General features: G+C 33.6%; 2 protein-coding genes and 1 long non-coding RNA gene across 4 annotated transcripts in view; 1 reads left to right on the forward strand and 2 right to left on the reverse strand.

The window, feature by feature from the left end:
- Positions 1-17397, forward strand: part of LOC135838325 (uncharacterized) — a 345767-nt gene that overhangs the window by 165592 nt on the left and 162778 nt on the right. Inside the window, exons 5-6 of one of the 2 annotated variants that reach the window (XR_010557381.1) lie at positions 1220-1290; positions 12466-12578. This is a non-coding gene — a long non-coding RNA (uncharacterized LOC135838325). The remainder of the gene's footprint in view (positions 1-1219; positions 1291-12465; positions 12579-17397) is intronic. The other variant, XR_010557386.1, reaches the window with a different exon arrangement.
- LOC135838045 (fibroblast growth factor receptor 1-like) lies at positions 2061-8287 on the reverse strand. The gene is made up of 7 exons (XM_065353568.1): positions 6584-8287; positions 4675-4909; positions 4279-4565; positions 3862-4055; positions 3612-3752; positions 3424-3526; positions 2061-3340 (listed from the first exon to the last, which is right to left on the reverse strand). Exons 1-7 carry the CDS (start codon positions 8273-8275, stop codon positions 3230-3232), a joined length of 2763 nt encoding a protein of 920 aa, XP_065209640.1. The 5' UTR covers positions 8276-8287; the 3' UTR covers positions 2061-3229.
- LOC135842807 (fibroblast growth factor receptor homolog 1-like) lies at positions 12801-14954 on the reverse strand. Its single transcript, XM_065360455.1, has 5 exons — positions 14563-14954; positions 14138-14331; positions 13898-14038; positions 13437-13539; positions 12801-13321 (listed from the first exon to the last, which is right to left on the reverse strand). Exons 1-5 carry the CDS (start codon positions 14827-14829, stop codon positions 13145-13147), a joined length of 882 nt encoding a protein of 293 aa, XP_065216527.1. The 5' UTR covers positions 14830-14954; the 3' UTR covers positions 12801-13144.

A 17397-nucleotide genomic window follows, 5' to 3' on the forward strand; every position in this document is an offset into this window, starting at 1 on the left:
ATCAATATTAAAATGCTGGCTCTTAGTTTCCTGAATCACTAAATTAGTGTACAATGAATCACGATTTATTGTAAAATTAATTTTTAAAAAAAGATACTTAAGTAACGTTGACGTTAGACACATATGTAACTTTGTGGGATGGGTTGTGAAATATGCAGTGAGAAGAGTTTGAGCGATCATTTTAATTTATAAGCTTTTCAGGAAACATACGTGGCTTCGTCATTTGTCATTTTCACTGGATAAGGCCATTTTCCGAGGAACTGCCGCATGCGTCACAATAAAATATTATTATTAGGTATTATAATTGTGTGAAAAACAGGATAGTTAGTGACTAAGGATTTTCAGTACAGTGCTGATGTAATCAGTTTGAAGTTTGATAAGTGATAAGACATTATCATATGAAACTAGTCGTCATTTTTTCAGTTTTCCTATCGATGATTATTTTTGACGGGATGGGAAGTGATAATCGCTAATAGAAATAACACCTTTGCAAACTCAAAAAGTGAAGTGATTCATCCCAGTATCGAAATTTCTCTGAAACTTATACGAGTATCTACTTACACTTACCTACTCTGAAAATTCATTGTCACACCACATCGCTACTCACTGGTTTGTTTTTTCAATTTCAACGAGTCCATCAGTAGGCTACTTGAGATTACAGTATTCCTAAAACCATTATCTTTTCAATTTTCAAACTAGACAAATTCATTTAGAAAAAATGAATGTAGGTTTTGAAATGACTATATACGGGCAAATTTTGTTTAAGTAGCTGGCCATTCTTTTATGAATCAATTTCATAAATCATTGCTTTAATTGCTAGAAAACTCACTGAGTTTTACTTCGTTCGTTTGGTGTCATTGCGTCAACATTTATCAAGTTGAAGTTTTCTCTCAGACGTTGCAACCAAACAAAAAAAAATAGCTAACCTCAATTTTGAAAGTTGACGAAGAAGTACTTACATCACATACATACAATTTTTCATCTCAAATTGTCAAAAGGTCGCTTTTTCCAAAAAAATTTCGAAAGCTTCAACTGAAACATGATTCTTGAATCTGAAAACCCATCTGGACTTTGTAAGTGTAATTTCTGATGAATTGCAAGTTATCAGCTTCGTGCTTAGAGCTCCTCACCTTTTGCATTATTATAGGTAGGTATTTTTAATGTTTCCTGTTCTTATTTAGCAAATTCTAATGATTTGAAAATTTATTTTTGATTTCAGGATAATTTGTAGGAAGATTTGAATATTTGAGCGGATATCACGACAATCATGTGATTCGTAGAATTTTTCTGGTAAGTCGACAATCGACATGGTCGTTTGATTATCTTAACGTGGGCAAATTCCAGAGTTTAAAAAAAATATAATTTGCATTGCTCAGGTTTTGCCTTCTACAGGGTGGCCCAACAAAACCTGACACATGAGAGAGGGAGAAACCAAACACGGCATTAGAAAGTAGAAGAGTGAAGGTTTATGTTTGTCTAGTCGTTTTCCATAATGGATCACTGGAGTGCCACACACCGCGTTTTCATTTATAGAGCCATTTTTCAAAATTAGGAGAGACTTTTTTCAAAGCATTCATATCAATTTGGGCAATTTCGCGGTGAATTTTGATTCGAAACTCATCAAAAGTCATCGGCTAGTTAATATAAACTTCATTCTTCAAAGTAGCCCCATGAATCGAAATCACACCTTGACGGAACTTGTCTTCGCAAAATTTTTCACCCACAGCTCCACTTTATTACGCGGAGGCACTGGCATTTTCTGCTTGAATTGAAAATTTTGAATAGCTGTAACCTCAGACTGACACTTTCTTCAAAAACACATTTTAAATAAAAACACTGTGTGCTGTGACCCTCCAGTGCTCCAACATGGAAAACGACTAGACAAAAATAAACCTTCACTCTTCTACTTTCCAATGCCGTGTTGGGTTTCTTCCTCCCTCATTTAGTTCCGGTGCCAACAGAAAACATAATACCTTGTATCTACACTTTTACAACTTATTATGCAAAAAGTTCTATTTGATATGGCAATCAGGCGCAGAAAATGGAACAGGGAATAATAATGAATTTAAAAAATATTTATTACTTACCTATTTCATACACAAAAATGTACTTACTTGCACTAATCATTATAAAAATATAAAAATGGTTACCCCCATGTAACTTCTAAGTACATAAACTTACGTACTATAGTACTTGACATCATAAAAAAATCAACTTTGTACGAAGGTACCTCCAGCTTAATTGGAGCACACTCCATGTTGCTAAAAAAAGTTTATAATAGGTAACGTTTCATTTACCAGCATCAATAACTGCTTTTCAAGTCCAAAAATTTTAAAAATTTACTGTCTTTGTCAAAATTTGCCAGCTTTATCATAATTTGCCGAAATTTGTTGACTTTAAAAATTTGACAACTTTGGGAGGTGGTACACCCTCCCCCCAACCACCCCAAGTTTCGGCCCTGTGTATACGTCAATTGTCAACTAACTGCACCTACCTTAGAAGAATTAAAAACAGAGGTGTAACGATTATAATCGATGCTGCATCGATTAATCGGCCAAAAAAATTTGCTGTTCCGTGATTGGTTGGAATTCAGTGACGTCAGTTATCGTCATCAATTTTTTCTGAACCCATTATCTGAACAATTTTTCCATTTTCATTTTTTTACTCAAAAAGTAATTGTAATGAAAGGGTTGAAAAAAAATGAAAATATGAAACATCAAATAACAAATTAAAACCAAAAGGAAGACATAAAATCAACATTTGGATTAATTGAAAAAAAATTAGCCAAAGGTCCGATTAATCGATTACGGACGATTGAAAATAATCGACGATTATTAATCGGAAATAATCGATTATAATCGTAATCGTAGATCGTTACACCTCTGCTTGAAAGCAAATTATTCTAACTGAAGTTTAGGTTATTCTACAGAGAATGTTGCAAAAGGTTGTTTTGTGAATTTTAGAGGTAGGTACTGATTGTGTTAAAAATAAGACTGTTCATTTAAATTCTGAAATTTTTAAAAAATAATTCTAGTTGAAATCAGTGAATATTTTACATTTTGAAATAGGCCAAAATAAAGGTTCTTTTTATTCAAAAAAAAACCTATTTTGGTTTTTTTTCAAAAACCTACCCCACTTTTAAACGGGTAGGGGTTCTTTGCTCCATCCTGTATTAATTAATATACTTAAATAGTTACCTACATAATTTTTAAAAAAATAAAACTTAAAATTATTCAAAATAGTTTTGTAATAAATCGTTGGTTTCATCTTCTGTGTCATCGGATTCTGTTGTAAGCTTTGAGCTGTGAGGATCAGATTGTCCAATAGTCTGTAGATATACCTATAATTAAAATTTTTTGAGATAACCAGTTTATATCTTGGCAAAATGCACCGCTGAATATAGTGAAAAACTTGTTCGCTTACTTTGTCACAATTCATCAATATGGCATCCAAATCACTAATGATGTTTGTAAATTCTGGCCGATCGGCGGGAAGATAATTCCAGCATTTGCTCATTAGACAGTACCTATCCAACAAACATGATAATTATCATCCATATTACATTATTATAAGATCATTCTCGAGGGAAAATAATAGAAGTAATTTCGTACATGTTAATCGAACAGTTGGCGGGCTTCTTTAAACGATATCCTGACTCGATATCTTCCATTAATTTGTCTGCATCGTTGTGTAAAGGATAAGGATCATCACCCAACGTCAGAATTTCCCAAAGTAGTACGCCGTATGACCACCTGCATAATTATGTGTTGGTAAATTTATAGGTTATGATCATGGAATCAAAATTATGATTGGTTAGGTACTTGGTTAGTATATATTTCTTATTTGAGGTTTTTAACTTACACGTCAGATTTTGACGTGTGACGTCTGTCTGTCAAGGCTTCTGGTGCCATCCATTTGACTGGAAGTCGACCTCCAGTTTTTAATCTGTAGTAGTTAATTTGTCGAATATCTCTGGCTAATCCGAAATCAGCTATTTTCATGACATAATTGTTAAATACTAGAATATTTCGAGCTGCGAGGTCTCGGTGAACGAACTGAAAAAGTCGAATTGTTTCAATAAAAGGCACCAAGTGACCGTGGTTTCTACTACAGAGCATCTACTAGGCAATGAAAGTAGTGAAAAAATGAATATTTGGAAGTTTAGTGGTGAAGAATGTGTAAAAATGCTGATCATCACCTCAAAATTTTTTTTAGAATACATATTTGTAAGCAGATGTACAGGTAGGTATACCTATACTGAACAGAAAAAAGACTTACTCCAATGGAAGCCAAGTACTCCATGCCTTTTGCTATTTGTAGAGCGAATGTAATTAGTACTTCTTCAGACAAATCATTTTGTTCAACTTTTCGGGGTACGGTAGAGTGATGATTTTTGTGGAGGAAATCGAGTAAATTTCCATGTGACGAGTATTCGGTGATGAGGAACAGAGGCCCATCGAGTGTACAACATCCGAGTAGTCTTAGTACATTTTCATGTCTGCCGATGATTTTCATCAGTTGCATCTCCGTGACTAAATTTACCATATCTGCGTCAGTGTGGCTATCTGTGAAGTATGTAAGTTTTTTAGTCCCTAATCTTTATTCTTAGCTTAAAAATATGACAGATTACTTATCTTTTGTCAAAACTAATGTGAATAGATAAAATATGCTTACTTTTCAACATTTTTACTGCTACTGTTGTGACGACGTTCTGCTGTAAGAGACCTGAAACCTTCCCTTCGACAACTTTTCCGAACTGTCCTTCTCCCAGACATTTTCCTAGAACAATGTTTTTTCGAGGAATTTCCCACTTATCGTCGGATGGCAATTCATATTCGTCTTTTGGTACGGTTTCATTTTCGGCAAATCTTGGAATAGATGTGTATTGGATAGTGACGTTTGGTAATCTCTGAAATAAAAGCGCGGTAGGTACATTTGTGATCAGAAACTGTAGTAAGCCCAGTTAGGTTGCTTTGTAGTAACTAGATTATTTTTCTCATTATTGGTTACCTTGAGTTACTATTTTCACCAAAACGGTGGCTGAAAATAACTCTTTTTTTTTCATGGAATTTGAAAATAAAATTTCGAATAAAGCAGAAAATCAATTGGAAAATGGTAATAAAAGGGGTTTTCAAATAACCGAGGTACCTACTACAGTTACTGCCAAGTGCAAGTAACTTTTGGTTAATAAATTTGCCTTTTTTCAAGTGTTCAAAAAAAAAATCGCAAAATGTCTCGCTTTTCGTCTAATTTGCCAACAAAAAAAAACACTAAAAAAATGTCGTCTTCTTGTCGAAAAATTTCAAAAAAAGTCGCATTTTTTCATCAAAAACTGCGTTAAAACTTCTCTCGTTCGTAAAAAGTTATGGAAGTGCCCCTTTTTTTTTGATAAAAATTGCGCAAAAGCTCCAGTTTTTTGCCAATAATAATTGCCAAAAAATCTTGATTATCGAGTAAAGTTGGATTAATTTGTTTTCACCAAAATTTCTGAAAAGTTTCGCTATTTGCTAAAAAGTTTCACTATTTTCCCAAAATTTCAAAAAATTCGTACCTTTTGTTGAAATTGTCAGTCTCGCCTCTCGCGTTCATCCAGAAATAGCAAAAAGTCTAGTAATTTGTTATAATTGCCAGGTCTCGTTTTTTTTTACTAAAAATTTTCGAACCCCCCCCCCTAAGAAAAAGAATTCGCCCATAATAGCCTCATTTTTTTTGATAATAATCCAAAAAATGTATCATTTTTTGCTAATATTTGTCAAAATAGTCCCGGTTTTTGCTGAAATGGCAAAATTTCGATTGGGTTTAATCTTCAGATATTTTGTTTCATGATTTCTTTTTTATATGGTATTGCATTTAATCAAAAAGATTATGTGTTTTGTTTTTTTGTGATGTTTTTACTGATATACGACACAGTAGGTAGTTTTTAACCGATAAATTCAGTTACTTACCTAAGTGGGTACCTAATTATTTACTAGAGTGAGTCGTTTTTCAACTTTTTTCGAATAGTGATGACTCTAGCACAAAATCGTGGCCAAATAATCTCAATAAGGCGCAAGAAAAATTTCAGTTTTTTTGGTCAGTGTTTACCCCCCCCCCCCTCTTCCTCACCCACTCGCTCGAGCTCAAAGTCCTCGAAAGTTTTCAGTTCAGGTGTTATTTTGACATCTTTAATGTCTGCATATGGTCGCTTTCAAGCCATAATGATAACTTTGTAATCGTCGCTCCTTGTAAAATTAGATGTGATAGTGAGCACTAATAAGACCACCTTTGCTGAAAAAAATCAATTTTTTCTACGTGTACATAATTTTTTCAACTTTTAAAACTTTGAACTCTAGCGGTGGGTGGGGGCCGTGGGGGGAATTAAATGTTGACCAAAACATCGGAAATTTTTTCCGCGCCTTATTGAGGTCATTCGGCTATTATTTTTATCAAAATTCAAAAAAAGTCGAATAACGACCCACCCTTTTACGTACATATGTATCTATTTACTGAATCTCCAGACAAAAAATATGTACTTTTTCCGGAGGTAGGTAGTATTTTGGCTAAATTAGTGAAATTAAACTTAGATAGGTAGGTACACACTTACCAGCATATTTGATTCGTTTTCATCCAGACGCATTTCGTTTTCAATCACTACTCGCTTTACCCATTGTGACATAGCTATCATTTCCATGCCCATTTTATTAAGTTGCTGTTGCATTTTCCGCGATCTTTCAGCGGAATTTCTACAATAGATGACGAATATTGCGACTGTAACAAGTGTTACTGTTGTTATTATAATAATGATCCAGTAGATGTTGTCTGTTAACCAAGTTGTTTGATTTTTAATCATGCTTTCTGCAATAAATGGTACATTTAAGCACTCCTCTTTGTCATTTAACCAATGATTATTGTTGTCAGATTCTTCATCCAAGCTGTTGTTGTATTTGCATTCTCCTGTTTTTGAATTCCATATGCATTCGTAATTTTCATCCTGCAGACACTTTGCGCACTGATTGCCCATGTTGGCGCATTTATATAAGACAATATCTAGATTGCGGCGGTTTTCAAGAAGTTTTGATCCATTCCATAAAATAGACCATTTGGCTGTTATGTTAGATTTTGGAGTAGCGTATGTGAATATTGTATCATCACATTTGATGTCGCCAAAAAACCCAATTCCATCAGGAGCCAGAAATGTATTTTGCAGGCTTGCTGATGCCATGGTTTTGTTTTCCTCAATGTCAAATTCGCATGTAAATGTTTCATTGATTAATATTTTCGGGATTGTGACAACTGCGGCCATTCTTTCTTTGTATCCAGTGTTGGCATGTACAAAACGTGTGAGTATAGCCACCCGTGTATTTTGTTTGGGATATATGCCAAACAAAATACGTGGGCAGTCATATCTTTCCCCAAAATGCGTTGGTTCTGATTTTTTGAAATAATCACCTAATATTGTACCATCGCTGCTCCGAATTGTTTCATCAGCACACTTCTGTTCATTTATACGCCAGTTACATGGAGTAGAATTTACACATTGTGTACATGATTTGTATGTACTACAATCAAAAAATTCCACCTCGATTTTTTGAATTTCTGGGAAAAGTTTTGTTTGTAAGCTTATTAGTAGCTGAGCTTTCATGGAATGTTCATTGATAGGTGTCCGAGGTAAATCTTCATAACTTGGTGTTACACAGTTGATTTCATCTTCATTACTTACCCTTGTTGTAGTATTTATTATAGTGTTGTTGAATCTAAAGGAGCATAATATTGTATGATTATTGAACGGGTGTGAATTCAGTAGATTGAAAGTTATATTCCATTTTGCTGTTCTTGAGAATTTATTTCTTGGTCGTGAAGACTTATTTACATATTTGTCGATTTCATAATATGAGATCCATTCGGTGCCGTTTTGTTCATAATTACACTCTGATTTCAAGCAGCATCTGTTACTAAAAAAACACCATCCACAATAAGGATCTCTGGCACCCAAACAAGCGTATAGCGTGTTATATTCGTCACAATTGTGTATTTTGATTTTGGCAAGTTTCTTGTGAGTCATTACATATAAAAAGTTCTTTTCAGAATCAAACAGCATGTCAGAATTTATTGGAGATCCTTCATCAATCGTGATATCCGCATAAATATTTGCCGTATAGGGATGAGATGAATCGAGTCTTATTAATATCTTCTGCAGATGACCTTTATCTGTACCAATGAACAAGACTACGACGTGATTATTCATTGAAATGATTGTCATGGCTGTCATACTTGTGTAACTCACATGATGATACATAAGTTCTCCATCTAGCCACCTGCGTTTTCGAATTGTGTTGTGCATATTACTCATATTATATGCGCATACTTTGAACCCTTTTTTTCTTAATCTGCCAGAATCATCCTCATTATACGAGTATGTGTACACAGTAAATACAGTAAACAATATTTCCTGCTCTATCTCATTTAAATCAGTTTTAAATTCTAAGTCAGATTTGTGTTTGTAGAAGTAGGCGTGTTCGTGTTCGAGTAAGAGAAACTCCCCAGGCTCATTTATGGATTCCCGCTCATCAGTCAAGCAATTCAAGGGAATGTCATCAAACTGGTAGTTTTGAGCTTCATGCCTTATCCCAATTAGGTTTACTTCTGAGTGGTCTAAATTAATAGTTTGCTGACTGACACACATCTCTTTGGTAAGGAAATAGCTGGAATCTCCCGAATTGAAACCGTAAATTAATGAACTATGCCGGGATCTGTTGTTCCGAATTATATGTCGTTCGTCATATGATGAAAAGCGTTCTCCATCTAGGTGTACAATAGTAATTTTTGCATCTCCGTTTTTGAATTCCAAGCCATAATACAGTGCGGATGAGTTCTGCATTAAACTAGGAGCTATGAAAGATATGTGTTGCGTTTGCGTTTTGAATGAATCATAATATTTAGTTGCATTTGTCAATATTTCTGAAACATTACGGATATTATGAGCACGGCATACCTCTGAGAGTATGTTATTGTGATAACTAATAAGGCACGCTATCAGTTGTTGGTTTCGATAATCTAGTTCGAGTAAGGTGCTTCGACAATAAATCCAATTATCGTTCGATACATTCCAACAATTGTGACGGGTACAATGTGAAGAATTGAATTCCGCTGAAGTGTAGTTGATTTGCGACTTTAGGTCTGCTGATAATTGATAAAGGTGGTTATTAGATGCACCTACGTATACCCATCCACCATTTTCATCTACTGCCAAAAGTTCGAATTCTATGGCTGGATCGTCTGAGAAAAATTCCGAAACTATTTGACCCGAGTTTGCACTGGAGTGTTTCATTCTCATGCTAAACGTAAGCGGGTATATGAGTAATGTGAGAAAGAAATTATGGAAGCGCATAGTGGTAAAATGTTTCTGGTATTTTTAGTCTATTTTGATTTTTTTGAATTCGCTTTCGTTCAGTCAATAGGTCATTACTTTTTGTCTCACGATTGTGTTGGAAATATCTGAAATCATACGAAGATATTTAATGAAGAAATAAATGCTGATGGTTGAATTATCCCGGAAACATCCCTCAGTTTTATACAAAGTCGGATAACTATGTTTGAAATTAGCTTGCTGAGGTAATTTTATTTCGATTATTGAAATGAAAATTTTCGTGGTAAAAATGACCAAAAAAAACGGGGTTTTAACAAAATGAAATAAATACGTAAAAAAATGATAGGAACTGAATGAAGATGAAATTTTAAAAAAATACAGCAGGTATTTAAAAAGATGAATAATATAATTAAATTAAATAAAAGACATGAAATGAAAAATACGAGTAAGTACCTAAATGAAATGAGATGAAGACAATACATACATTCAAGCCTGTATCCAGGATTTCCTCATGGGGGGGTGATAAATGACTCATAAGTAGGGGACAAAAATCACAAAATTCCCAACGGGCTCATATGTATAAAAATTTCAATAGTAGGCACATTTCAGACATTTTCATGCTGAATTTCAGCTTGAAAAACGTGTTGATCAGAGTGAGGTTTTTGAAATTTATCCAGTAAATTGTTTATACCTACCTATTTATAATGAAAACTTGACACTCCTCATGTCCTCAGACTTGAATTAATAGTTTGTTCAACTAGGGAGCGAAAATGATTTGGACGATTTTCGTGGTTTATTGCCCAAGCGTCGCGAGGAAAATAATTCAAAATTGTCGAAAATCATTTTTACTCCTGAGTTGGATAACATTTTTCGTTATGAGGGAGGAAAATCCCAGTACCTATTCAATTCCAATAATGATCAGTAAGCTGGAGTAAAAGGAGCACTTTTTCTCCCTTATAATAACGAAAAATATGCTTCCAGAAATTTCAATTTCAAAAAAGGAAAGCAAACAAAAGCATTGGATATTCATAATTCAAGAAAAAAAAAATAATTAGTACATAGATTATGCAACTACCTAGGGAGATAATGTGATTTTCAATGAATTTTGAAGTTTGTAGCAAATTATCTCCCTATATTAAATGCAAGAAATCGTGGAAATTATATTAACCTAAGGATTTTTTGGCCCTGGGGGTGATTGTACCCCAAATCACCCCCCCCCCCTGAATACGCCCTTGCATACATTGATAGGTACAAAGGTACCGTACATAATATAAATTAAAAACAAATGAAAGAATAGAGTAATTTTTTATTTGAGTAAAAGAAAATCGAAGGAGCTCAAATTGAAAACCTACATGCATGTAAATATCATCCTGACTATATAGGTACTTACCCCAACTTGAAAATAAGAAATTATACAGACGAAAATGGAACAAAAAAAAAACAGAATGAAAACAAAAATCAAAATTTTACAAACTAAATCAATCGTGAAATAACTGATGGAAATCGAAACGAAAACCAAAAGCAGAAAAAAAAACTGCGAACACTAAATCAAAAACTAAAAACGAAAACGCAAAGCCTTATAAATGAAAATTGAAAACTATAAACCAAACGTATCAAAAAAGTGAATCAAAAAACGAAAACGAATAACTGAAATCGAGAAACAAAGCAAGAAAAATTTCAAAAATGAAACGAAAAATCAAATGCAGGAAAATCTCGAGACAAAAATCGAAAACAATAAACAAAAACGCAAAGTTTCAAAAGTGGAAATGGACTTGAAATCGAAAGGCGAGTCAGCGTGTTGAAATTAAGGTTAAATGCGAATTTTAGCATTCCAGATTCATTTTCGATTTTTTGGGTCAAAAATAGAGTACTCCTTGTACATATAATACCGGAATTCAGCGTTCTACAAATACGTAATGTATCAATTTCTTAAAATTTTATTCTTGATTTTTCTTGTGGCCACTTTTGGATTTATGGAGTTTTAAAATGGCCACATTTGGGTGGAACAAAATGTTTGCAATTTTCAAACAGAAATTTCATCCGCAAATTACATTTATTTTTTGAAAATAACTAATACGTAAGGTAAGGTGTTCAATTGATGCAAATTTCTCACTTCTTTCGATTGACATGATTTGAAGCCAGTAAGTGTGATTATGGCCTCCTCGGTTGCATTTATCTTGAAATATAAATACTTATAGGTATAGGTAGTTGTAATAAGTAACTTACTTTTGGCACTCTTTCTAGTGATGAATATAGTTAGACCGACGATGAATATTGAAATGCGAGTTCTGGTTCCTTTGACCTTTGAAGCAGCGAACAGTGAATCACGATTTGTTGCAAAAGTAATTGAAAATTTTTCATTTAAATGGTGTGCGACACATCACTACATTGTTGAGAACGTAATTAAAAACATTACCATATACGAGCTAAAATGAGTATTTTAATCTGCATAATTATTTAAGTTATGTAATCGTGCGATGTACGTGGCTGTGATTGCGATAGGTACATTTTGTAATTTCCGCTGTGGAAACGGTTTTTTTCGGATGTTTTTTGAATATTGTATATAAAGCGGGATAACAGGCAGAAAGCTTCCATGTATCTATCTGCGCCAAAGTTCTGACTAATTTCAATGTCGATAAGAGCTTTGAAACGTTATCAAATGCGCACTAGTTGTTATTTTTGATTTTAGCACGTTCGTAAAAAAATGGTTGAAAATTATAATCGCTGATCAAGATAAACGAATGAAACCACTTTAAAAAGTTGTTTTTTAGAATTTTGAACCCAGATGACCAACCACTTCAAAAAATTTGGAAAAAAATATCGAAATAGCAAAAAAAAAATGGGAATTATGAAAAATGAATAAAAATACATAGGTATCATAATTTAGAGGCAATTGGCAGTTTGAAAATTGATTTGAAAATTCATAGTTTGAAAGCAGCAATGTAGAATTCTGAGAATTATTTATTTACAATTTCATAATTTGGAGGTGATAGACATTTCAATATCACTAACTTAATTGATATTTGTAGACCATGTGTAGGTACCTAAGTACTTGAAAAATGATTTGAAATTTTGTTCCATTTTCACTAAATTCTGAATTTCATGTGTATTTCTTTCAGAAACATTGTCGGTTGATTGGAATACTGGAGCTCAATATCACAATCATTTTGATCATTAGCGTAAACCTGGACCAATGTACGTACCTTTACCTACACCTAGTAGTATATCTTTGGTAAGTCCACAGAGTCGTTTTATTTTCTTAACATAATAGTCTATCGTCTATCATTTGCATTGCTTATGACCTTTTGCACCTTTGCAAATTATTCTATGCATGTACCTATATTTCAATCTGACCATCGAGGCAGAAAATAGGACAGGGAATAAGAATTGTGAGAATTATGTATTTACTACTTATTTTATCTATGTATGTACATCTCGCAATTACTTAAACGCCATAGAAAATAGAAAAAAAATATAAGGTTCAGTTACCCTCAGTAACTGCTAAGCACTAAACTTCATTAGGTAGGTACTCGTATTTGACTTAATACAGAAAATTGAATTTAATTCCTCTGGCTTAATTGGAACACACTCTATTTTTCAAAAAAAAAAAATTATATCGTGTTTCATTTAACAGAATCAGTAGATAACTGTGGGCACTTAGAAAGAAGTAAGTAATTAATCTAAATGAATACCTGGTTGATTTGGAAAAGTTTACATGAATACGTTTGTACTTGATTCATATTACACCTAATAAATACATTCTTAATTTCAATAAAAATAAGGACTACTGCCATTTAATCATTCAACACAGATTTTCAATAGATCGTTGATTTCGTCATCTGTGTTATCGGATTCAATCGTGTATTTTGAGCTATGAGGATGAAGTTGTTCGATTGCGTTGGTTTCATCATCTGTGTCATCGGATTCTGTTGTACTCGAATAGTTTGAGCTGGGAGGATCAGGTTGTTCGATTGCCTGTAGAATAATGTAAATTAATTTTTTGAAATAACCAGTCTACATTTTCGAATAGGTAAATAATGGCAAAATAGGTAGGTACACCACAAAATTGTGAGAAACTCAGTTCGCTTACTTTGTCAAAATTCATCAGCATGCCATCCAAATCTTTAATGATATTTGTAAATTCAGGCCGATCCGCGGGCAGATAATTCCAGCATTTGTACATTAGAGAGTACCTATCCAACAAACATGATAATACGTGTGATAAAAATCGAAACAGGCGCCGGAGGCATACATGAGGTACATATACATTACATACATATTAAGTGTGTAATTACCGAGTATCCAAGAATAAAGGATTTTGATTTTATCGAGAAGCGAAAATTTTCTGCTTGAAACTGAATAATTGAATAATCATTACTTAGTAAAATGGATGTTTCTCGCACTTTTTCTTGATTATTATTCAATTTTTCATTTTTGACTTGGGGAAATTATCTTCCCATCTTAGGTTATCAAAACGTATCAAAACTCCTCATTCTTGGACACCCTGTGGCTTCCATCGGATGGAAATTGGAAATAATAGACAATTCATACGTGTTAATCGAACAGTTGGCGGGCTTCTTTAAGCGATACCCTGACTCAATGTCGTCCATTAATTTTTTTGCATCGTTGTACAACGGATAAGGATCATCGCCCAACGTCATCAGCTCCCAAAGTAATACGCCGTAGGACCATCTGCATGTGTTGATAAATTTGTAGATTACGATCATGGAATTACAATCATGATTGGTTATAGTATTGGTCCTACTTATTTGAGGTACCTATTGAACTTACACGTCGGATTTTGATGTGTGGCGTCTGTCTGTTAAGGCTTCAGGTGCCATCCATTTGACTGGAAGTTTACCACCGGTTTTTAATCTATAGTAGTCGGCTTGTCGAATATCTCTGGCTAATCCGAAATCGGCTATTTTCACGACATTGTTGTCAAATACAAGAATATTTCGATCTGCGAGGTCTCGGTGGACGAACTGAATAAATTCAAATTGTTTCTATATAAAGGCACTATAAATGATCGTGGTTCATAGTTTAGGGCATCTACATATTATACATATACTACGAATTGTGATCATCGCCTTCAAAAACCCTTTAGATGACAATCATGATATAGTTATTTTGTATTTTTGTAGGCAGATGAAGCTAAGGTACCTACCTAAGTATAGTGAACAGAAAATACATTTAATCGTCTTCAAAAGACTTACTCCAATGGAAGCCAAGTACTCCATTCCTTTTGCTATTTGTAGAGCAAATGTAATTAGTGTTTCTTCAGACAGATCATGTTGTGTGACTTTTTGGGATGTGGTGGGGTGATGATTTTTTTGGAGGAAATCGAGTAAATTTCCATGCGACGAGTATTCGCTGATGAGGAGCGTAGGTCCATCGATTGTGCAACATCCGAGTAGTCTTAGTACATTTTCATGTCTGCCGATGATTTTCATCAGTTGCATTTCCGTGACTAAATTTACCATATCTGCGTCAGTGTGGCTATCTGTGAAATAAGTTTTATAGTCACAAATTCTTTATTCTTAGCTTTAAAATATGACGCAATTACTTGTTATTATTCAGAACTATATAGATAATAATTTTGATATACTTTTCAACATTTTTACTGCTACTGTTGTGCCAATGTCTCGCCGTAAAAGCCCTAAAACCTTTCCTTCGACAACTTTTCCAAACTGCCCTTCTCCTAGACATTTTCCAAGAATAATATTTTTTCGAGGGATTTCCCACTTATCATCGGGTGGTAATTCATATTCATCCTTTGGTACGGTTTCATTTTCTGCAAATCTTGGAATAGATGTGTATTGGATGGTGACGTTTGGTAATCTCTGAAATAAAAGCGTGGTACATTTGTGAGTATCAACTTCAGAGGATCCAACAAAGTTGCTTTCGGTGTACAAGAAATTTTTGGTGACTGCAGTTCTCCTTTTTTTCAAGTGTTTAAAAATTCAAATTGTCAAAGTCTTGTTTTCGGCCACAAATCGCAAAAAATCTATCCTGTCGTCAAATGTGCCCATAAATTGTTGAAAAAAATGTCATCTTCCTGGCGAAAAATTCCAAAAACCCTCATTTTTTAATCAAAAAATACCTTAAAATTTCGCTTGTTCGCACAAAGTTATGAAAGTGTCGATTTTTTGGACAAAAATTGCGATAAAACATTATCTACTTTTTTAGAGTATTATTGCTAAAAAGTCTTGCTTTTCGCCTAAAAATAGGGGAAATTCAAGTTTTTTCCCAGAATTTCTGAAACATCTCGCTTATTTTTCAAGATTTATAGAAATACCTATTTTTATTTTCTTCCATAGTGCCAAAAATTGCAAAAAATCCTAACGCCTTCGCGTTCAGCTAAAAATAGGAAAAATTCTCGTCGTTTATTGTATTGCCCTAAAGTCTGGTTTTTTATTGAAAATTTTCCAAAAATTCCTAAAAAAAACTCGTCCAAACATTTTTTGTGTCAATATAATATATTTGTCAATAAGCTCTACATTTTGCTAAAGTGGCCAAAATCTCGTTTGAGTTTAATCATCCGATTTTAATTAGAACTGTTCGCTTCGTAATTATTTTATTAATTATGTACTTCGGTATAAACTTAATCAAAAAGTTGTTTTTTTGGCGATTTTTTTCTGCATTAAAATGTTCTGTAAGCGTTTTATACGTTTTTTGGTTACTTTTTTGTAGGAAAAACGAGTGAAAAATAGTACCACATTGTCAAAAGCCGTTATTTATAACTTACTGCTGGACACAGTAATGTTTGACTGATCTATTTAGGTAGTTAAGTAATTTATAAGGTAACTACTAGTTTAAGTCGTTTTTCAACTTTTTTCAAATTTTGATGGACCCTAGCAAAAAAGTCATGGCCAAATGACCTCAATAAGACGCGGGAACAATTTCGAATTTTTTGGTCAACATTTCATCCCCCACCCCCAAGTGATCGCCTTTTAAGCCATTACAAAAGTTCAAAGTTCATTTTTTCCGAATCATAATTATTTGCAATCATTTCCTTATGATGGCAAAACTACTAGAATTGAATATTCAATTGATTTACATTTGCACATGATGGTGAGCAACAGTTCAAAAATTGTTTTTCGACGCGTGCAAAACGTTTAAATGTTCAAAACTTTGAGCTTGGGAAGGAGGATCAAATATTGACCAAAAAATCAGAAATTTCTCCTGCGCCTTATTGAGGTTATTTGGCCATAATTCTTTGCTAGGCCATTAAAATTCCAAAAAAAAAAGTTTTAAAACGACCCACCCTTTTATTTACCGAAACTCTAGTCAAAAAATGCTTTTACCAACGCACGGTAATTTTAGCGACATTATTTTGATTTATAAATGAGTGAAAGACTGTTTCAAATCCAAAGAGAATACATACATCAATGAATATCGCGGTACGTAATGAAACGAACATGCTGTGAAAAATTACATACTTACCAGCATGTTTGATTCATTTTCATCCAGTTCGATTTCATTCTCGATGACCACGCGTTTTACCCATTGTGACACAGCTATCATTTCCATACCCATTTTATTGAGTTGCCGTTGCATTTTTCGCGATCTTTCAGCGGCGTTTCTACAATAAATGAAGAATATTACGACTGTAACAAGTGTTACTGTCGTTATGATAATAATGATCCAATAGATGTTGTCTGTTAACCACCTCAATTGGTTTTTAACAAATGGAACATTTAAGCACTCCTCTTTGTCATTTAACCAATTGATGTGAGATTCTGCACCCAACCTGTGTATGTATTTACATTCTCCTGTTTTTGAATTAAATTCGCATTTGTAATTTTTATCCTGCAGACACTTTGCGCATTGATTGTCCATGTTGGCGCATTTATATAAAATAATATGTTGATTGTCATCGTTTTCAAGTGGTTTTGATCCATTCCATAAAATAGACCATTTGGCAGTTATGCTAGATTTTGGAGTAGCGTATGTAAATATTATTTCACATTCGATATAGCCTCCATAAATATTTTTATCAGAATACCGACGCATATGTTTTAGCCTTGCTGATGCTATGATTTTGTTTT

Source organism: Planococcus citri, chromosome 1, assembly GCF_950023065.1.
Source record: "Planococcus citri chromosome 1, ihPlaCitr1.1, whole genome shotgun sequence".
Taxonomy (NCBI): domain Eukaryota; kingdom Metazoa; phylum Arthropoda; class Insecta; order Hemiptera; family Pseudococcidae; genus Planococcus; species Planococcus citri.

Excerpts from the sequence above, each read along its gene's own strand:
- LOC135838045 (XM_065353568.1), bottom strand. The coding sequence starts at position 8,275 with ATGTATCATCATGTGAGTTACACAAGTATGACAGCCATGACAATCATT. Across the intron at positions 3,527-3,611 it reads GCCAACTGTTCGATTAACAT|GTACTGTCTAATGAGCAAAT; the intron begins GTACGAAATTAC and ends TTTGTTGGATAG. Across the intron at positions 3,341-3,423 it reads TATTGATGAATTGTGACAAA|GTATATCTACAGACTATTGG; the intron begins GTAAGCGAACAA and ends TTTTAATTATAG.
- LOC135842807 (XM_065360455.1), bottom strand. The coding sequence starts at position 14,829 with ATGGTAAATTTAGTCACGGAAATGCAACTGATGAAAATCATCGGCAGA. Across the intron at positions 14,332-14,562 it reads AGTACTTGGCTTCCATTGGA|TTCGTCCACCGAGACCTCGC; the intron begins GTAAGTCTTTTG and ends GAATTTATTCAG. Across the intron at positions 13,322-13,436 it reads TGCTGATGAATTTTGACAAA|GCAATCGAACAACCTGATCC; the intron begins GTAAGCGAACTG and ends ATTATTCTACAG.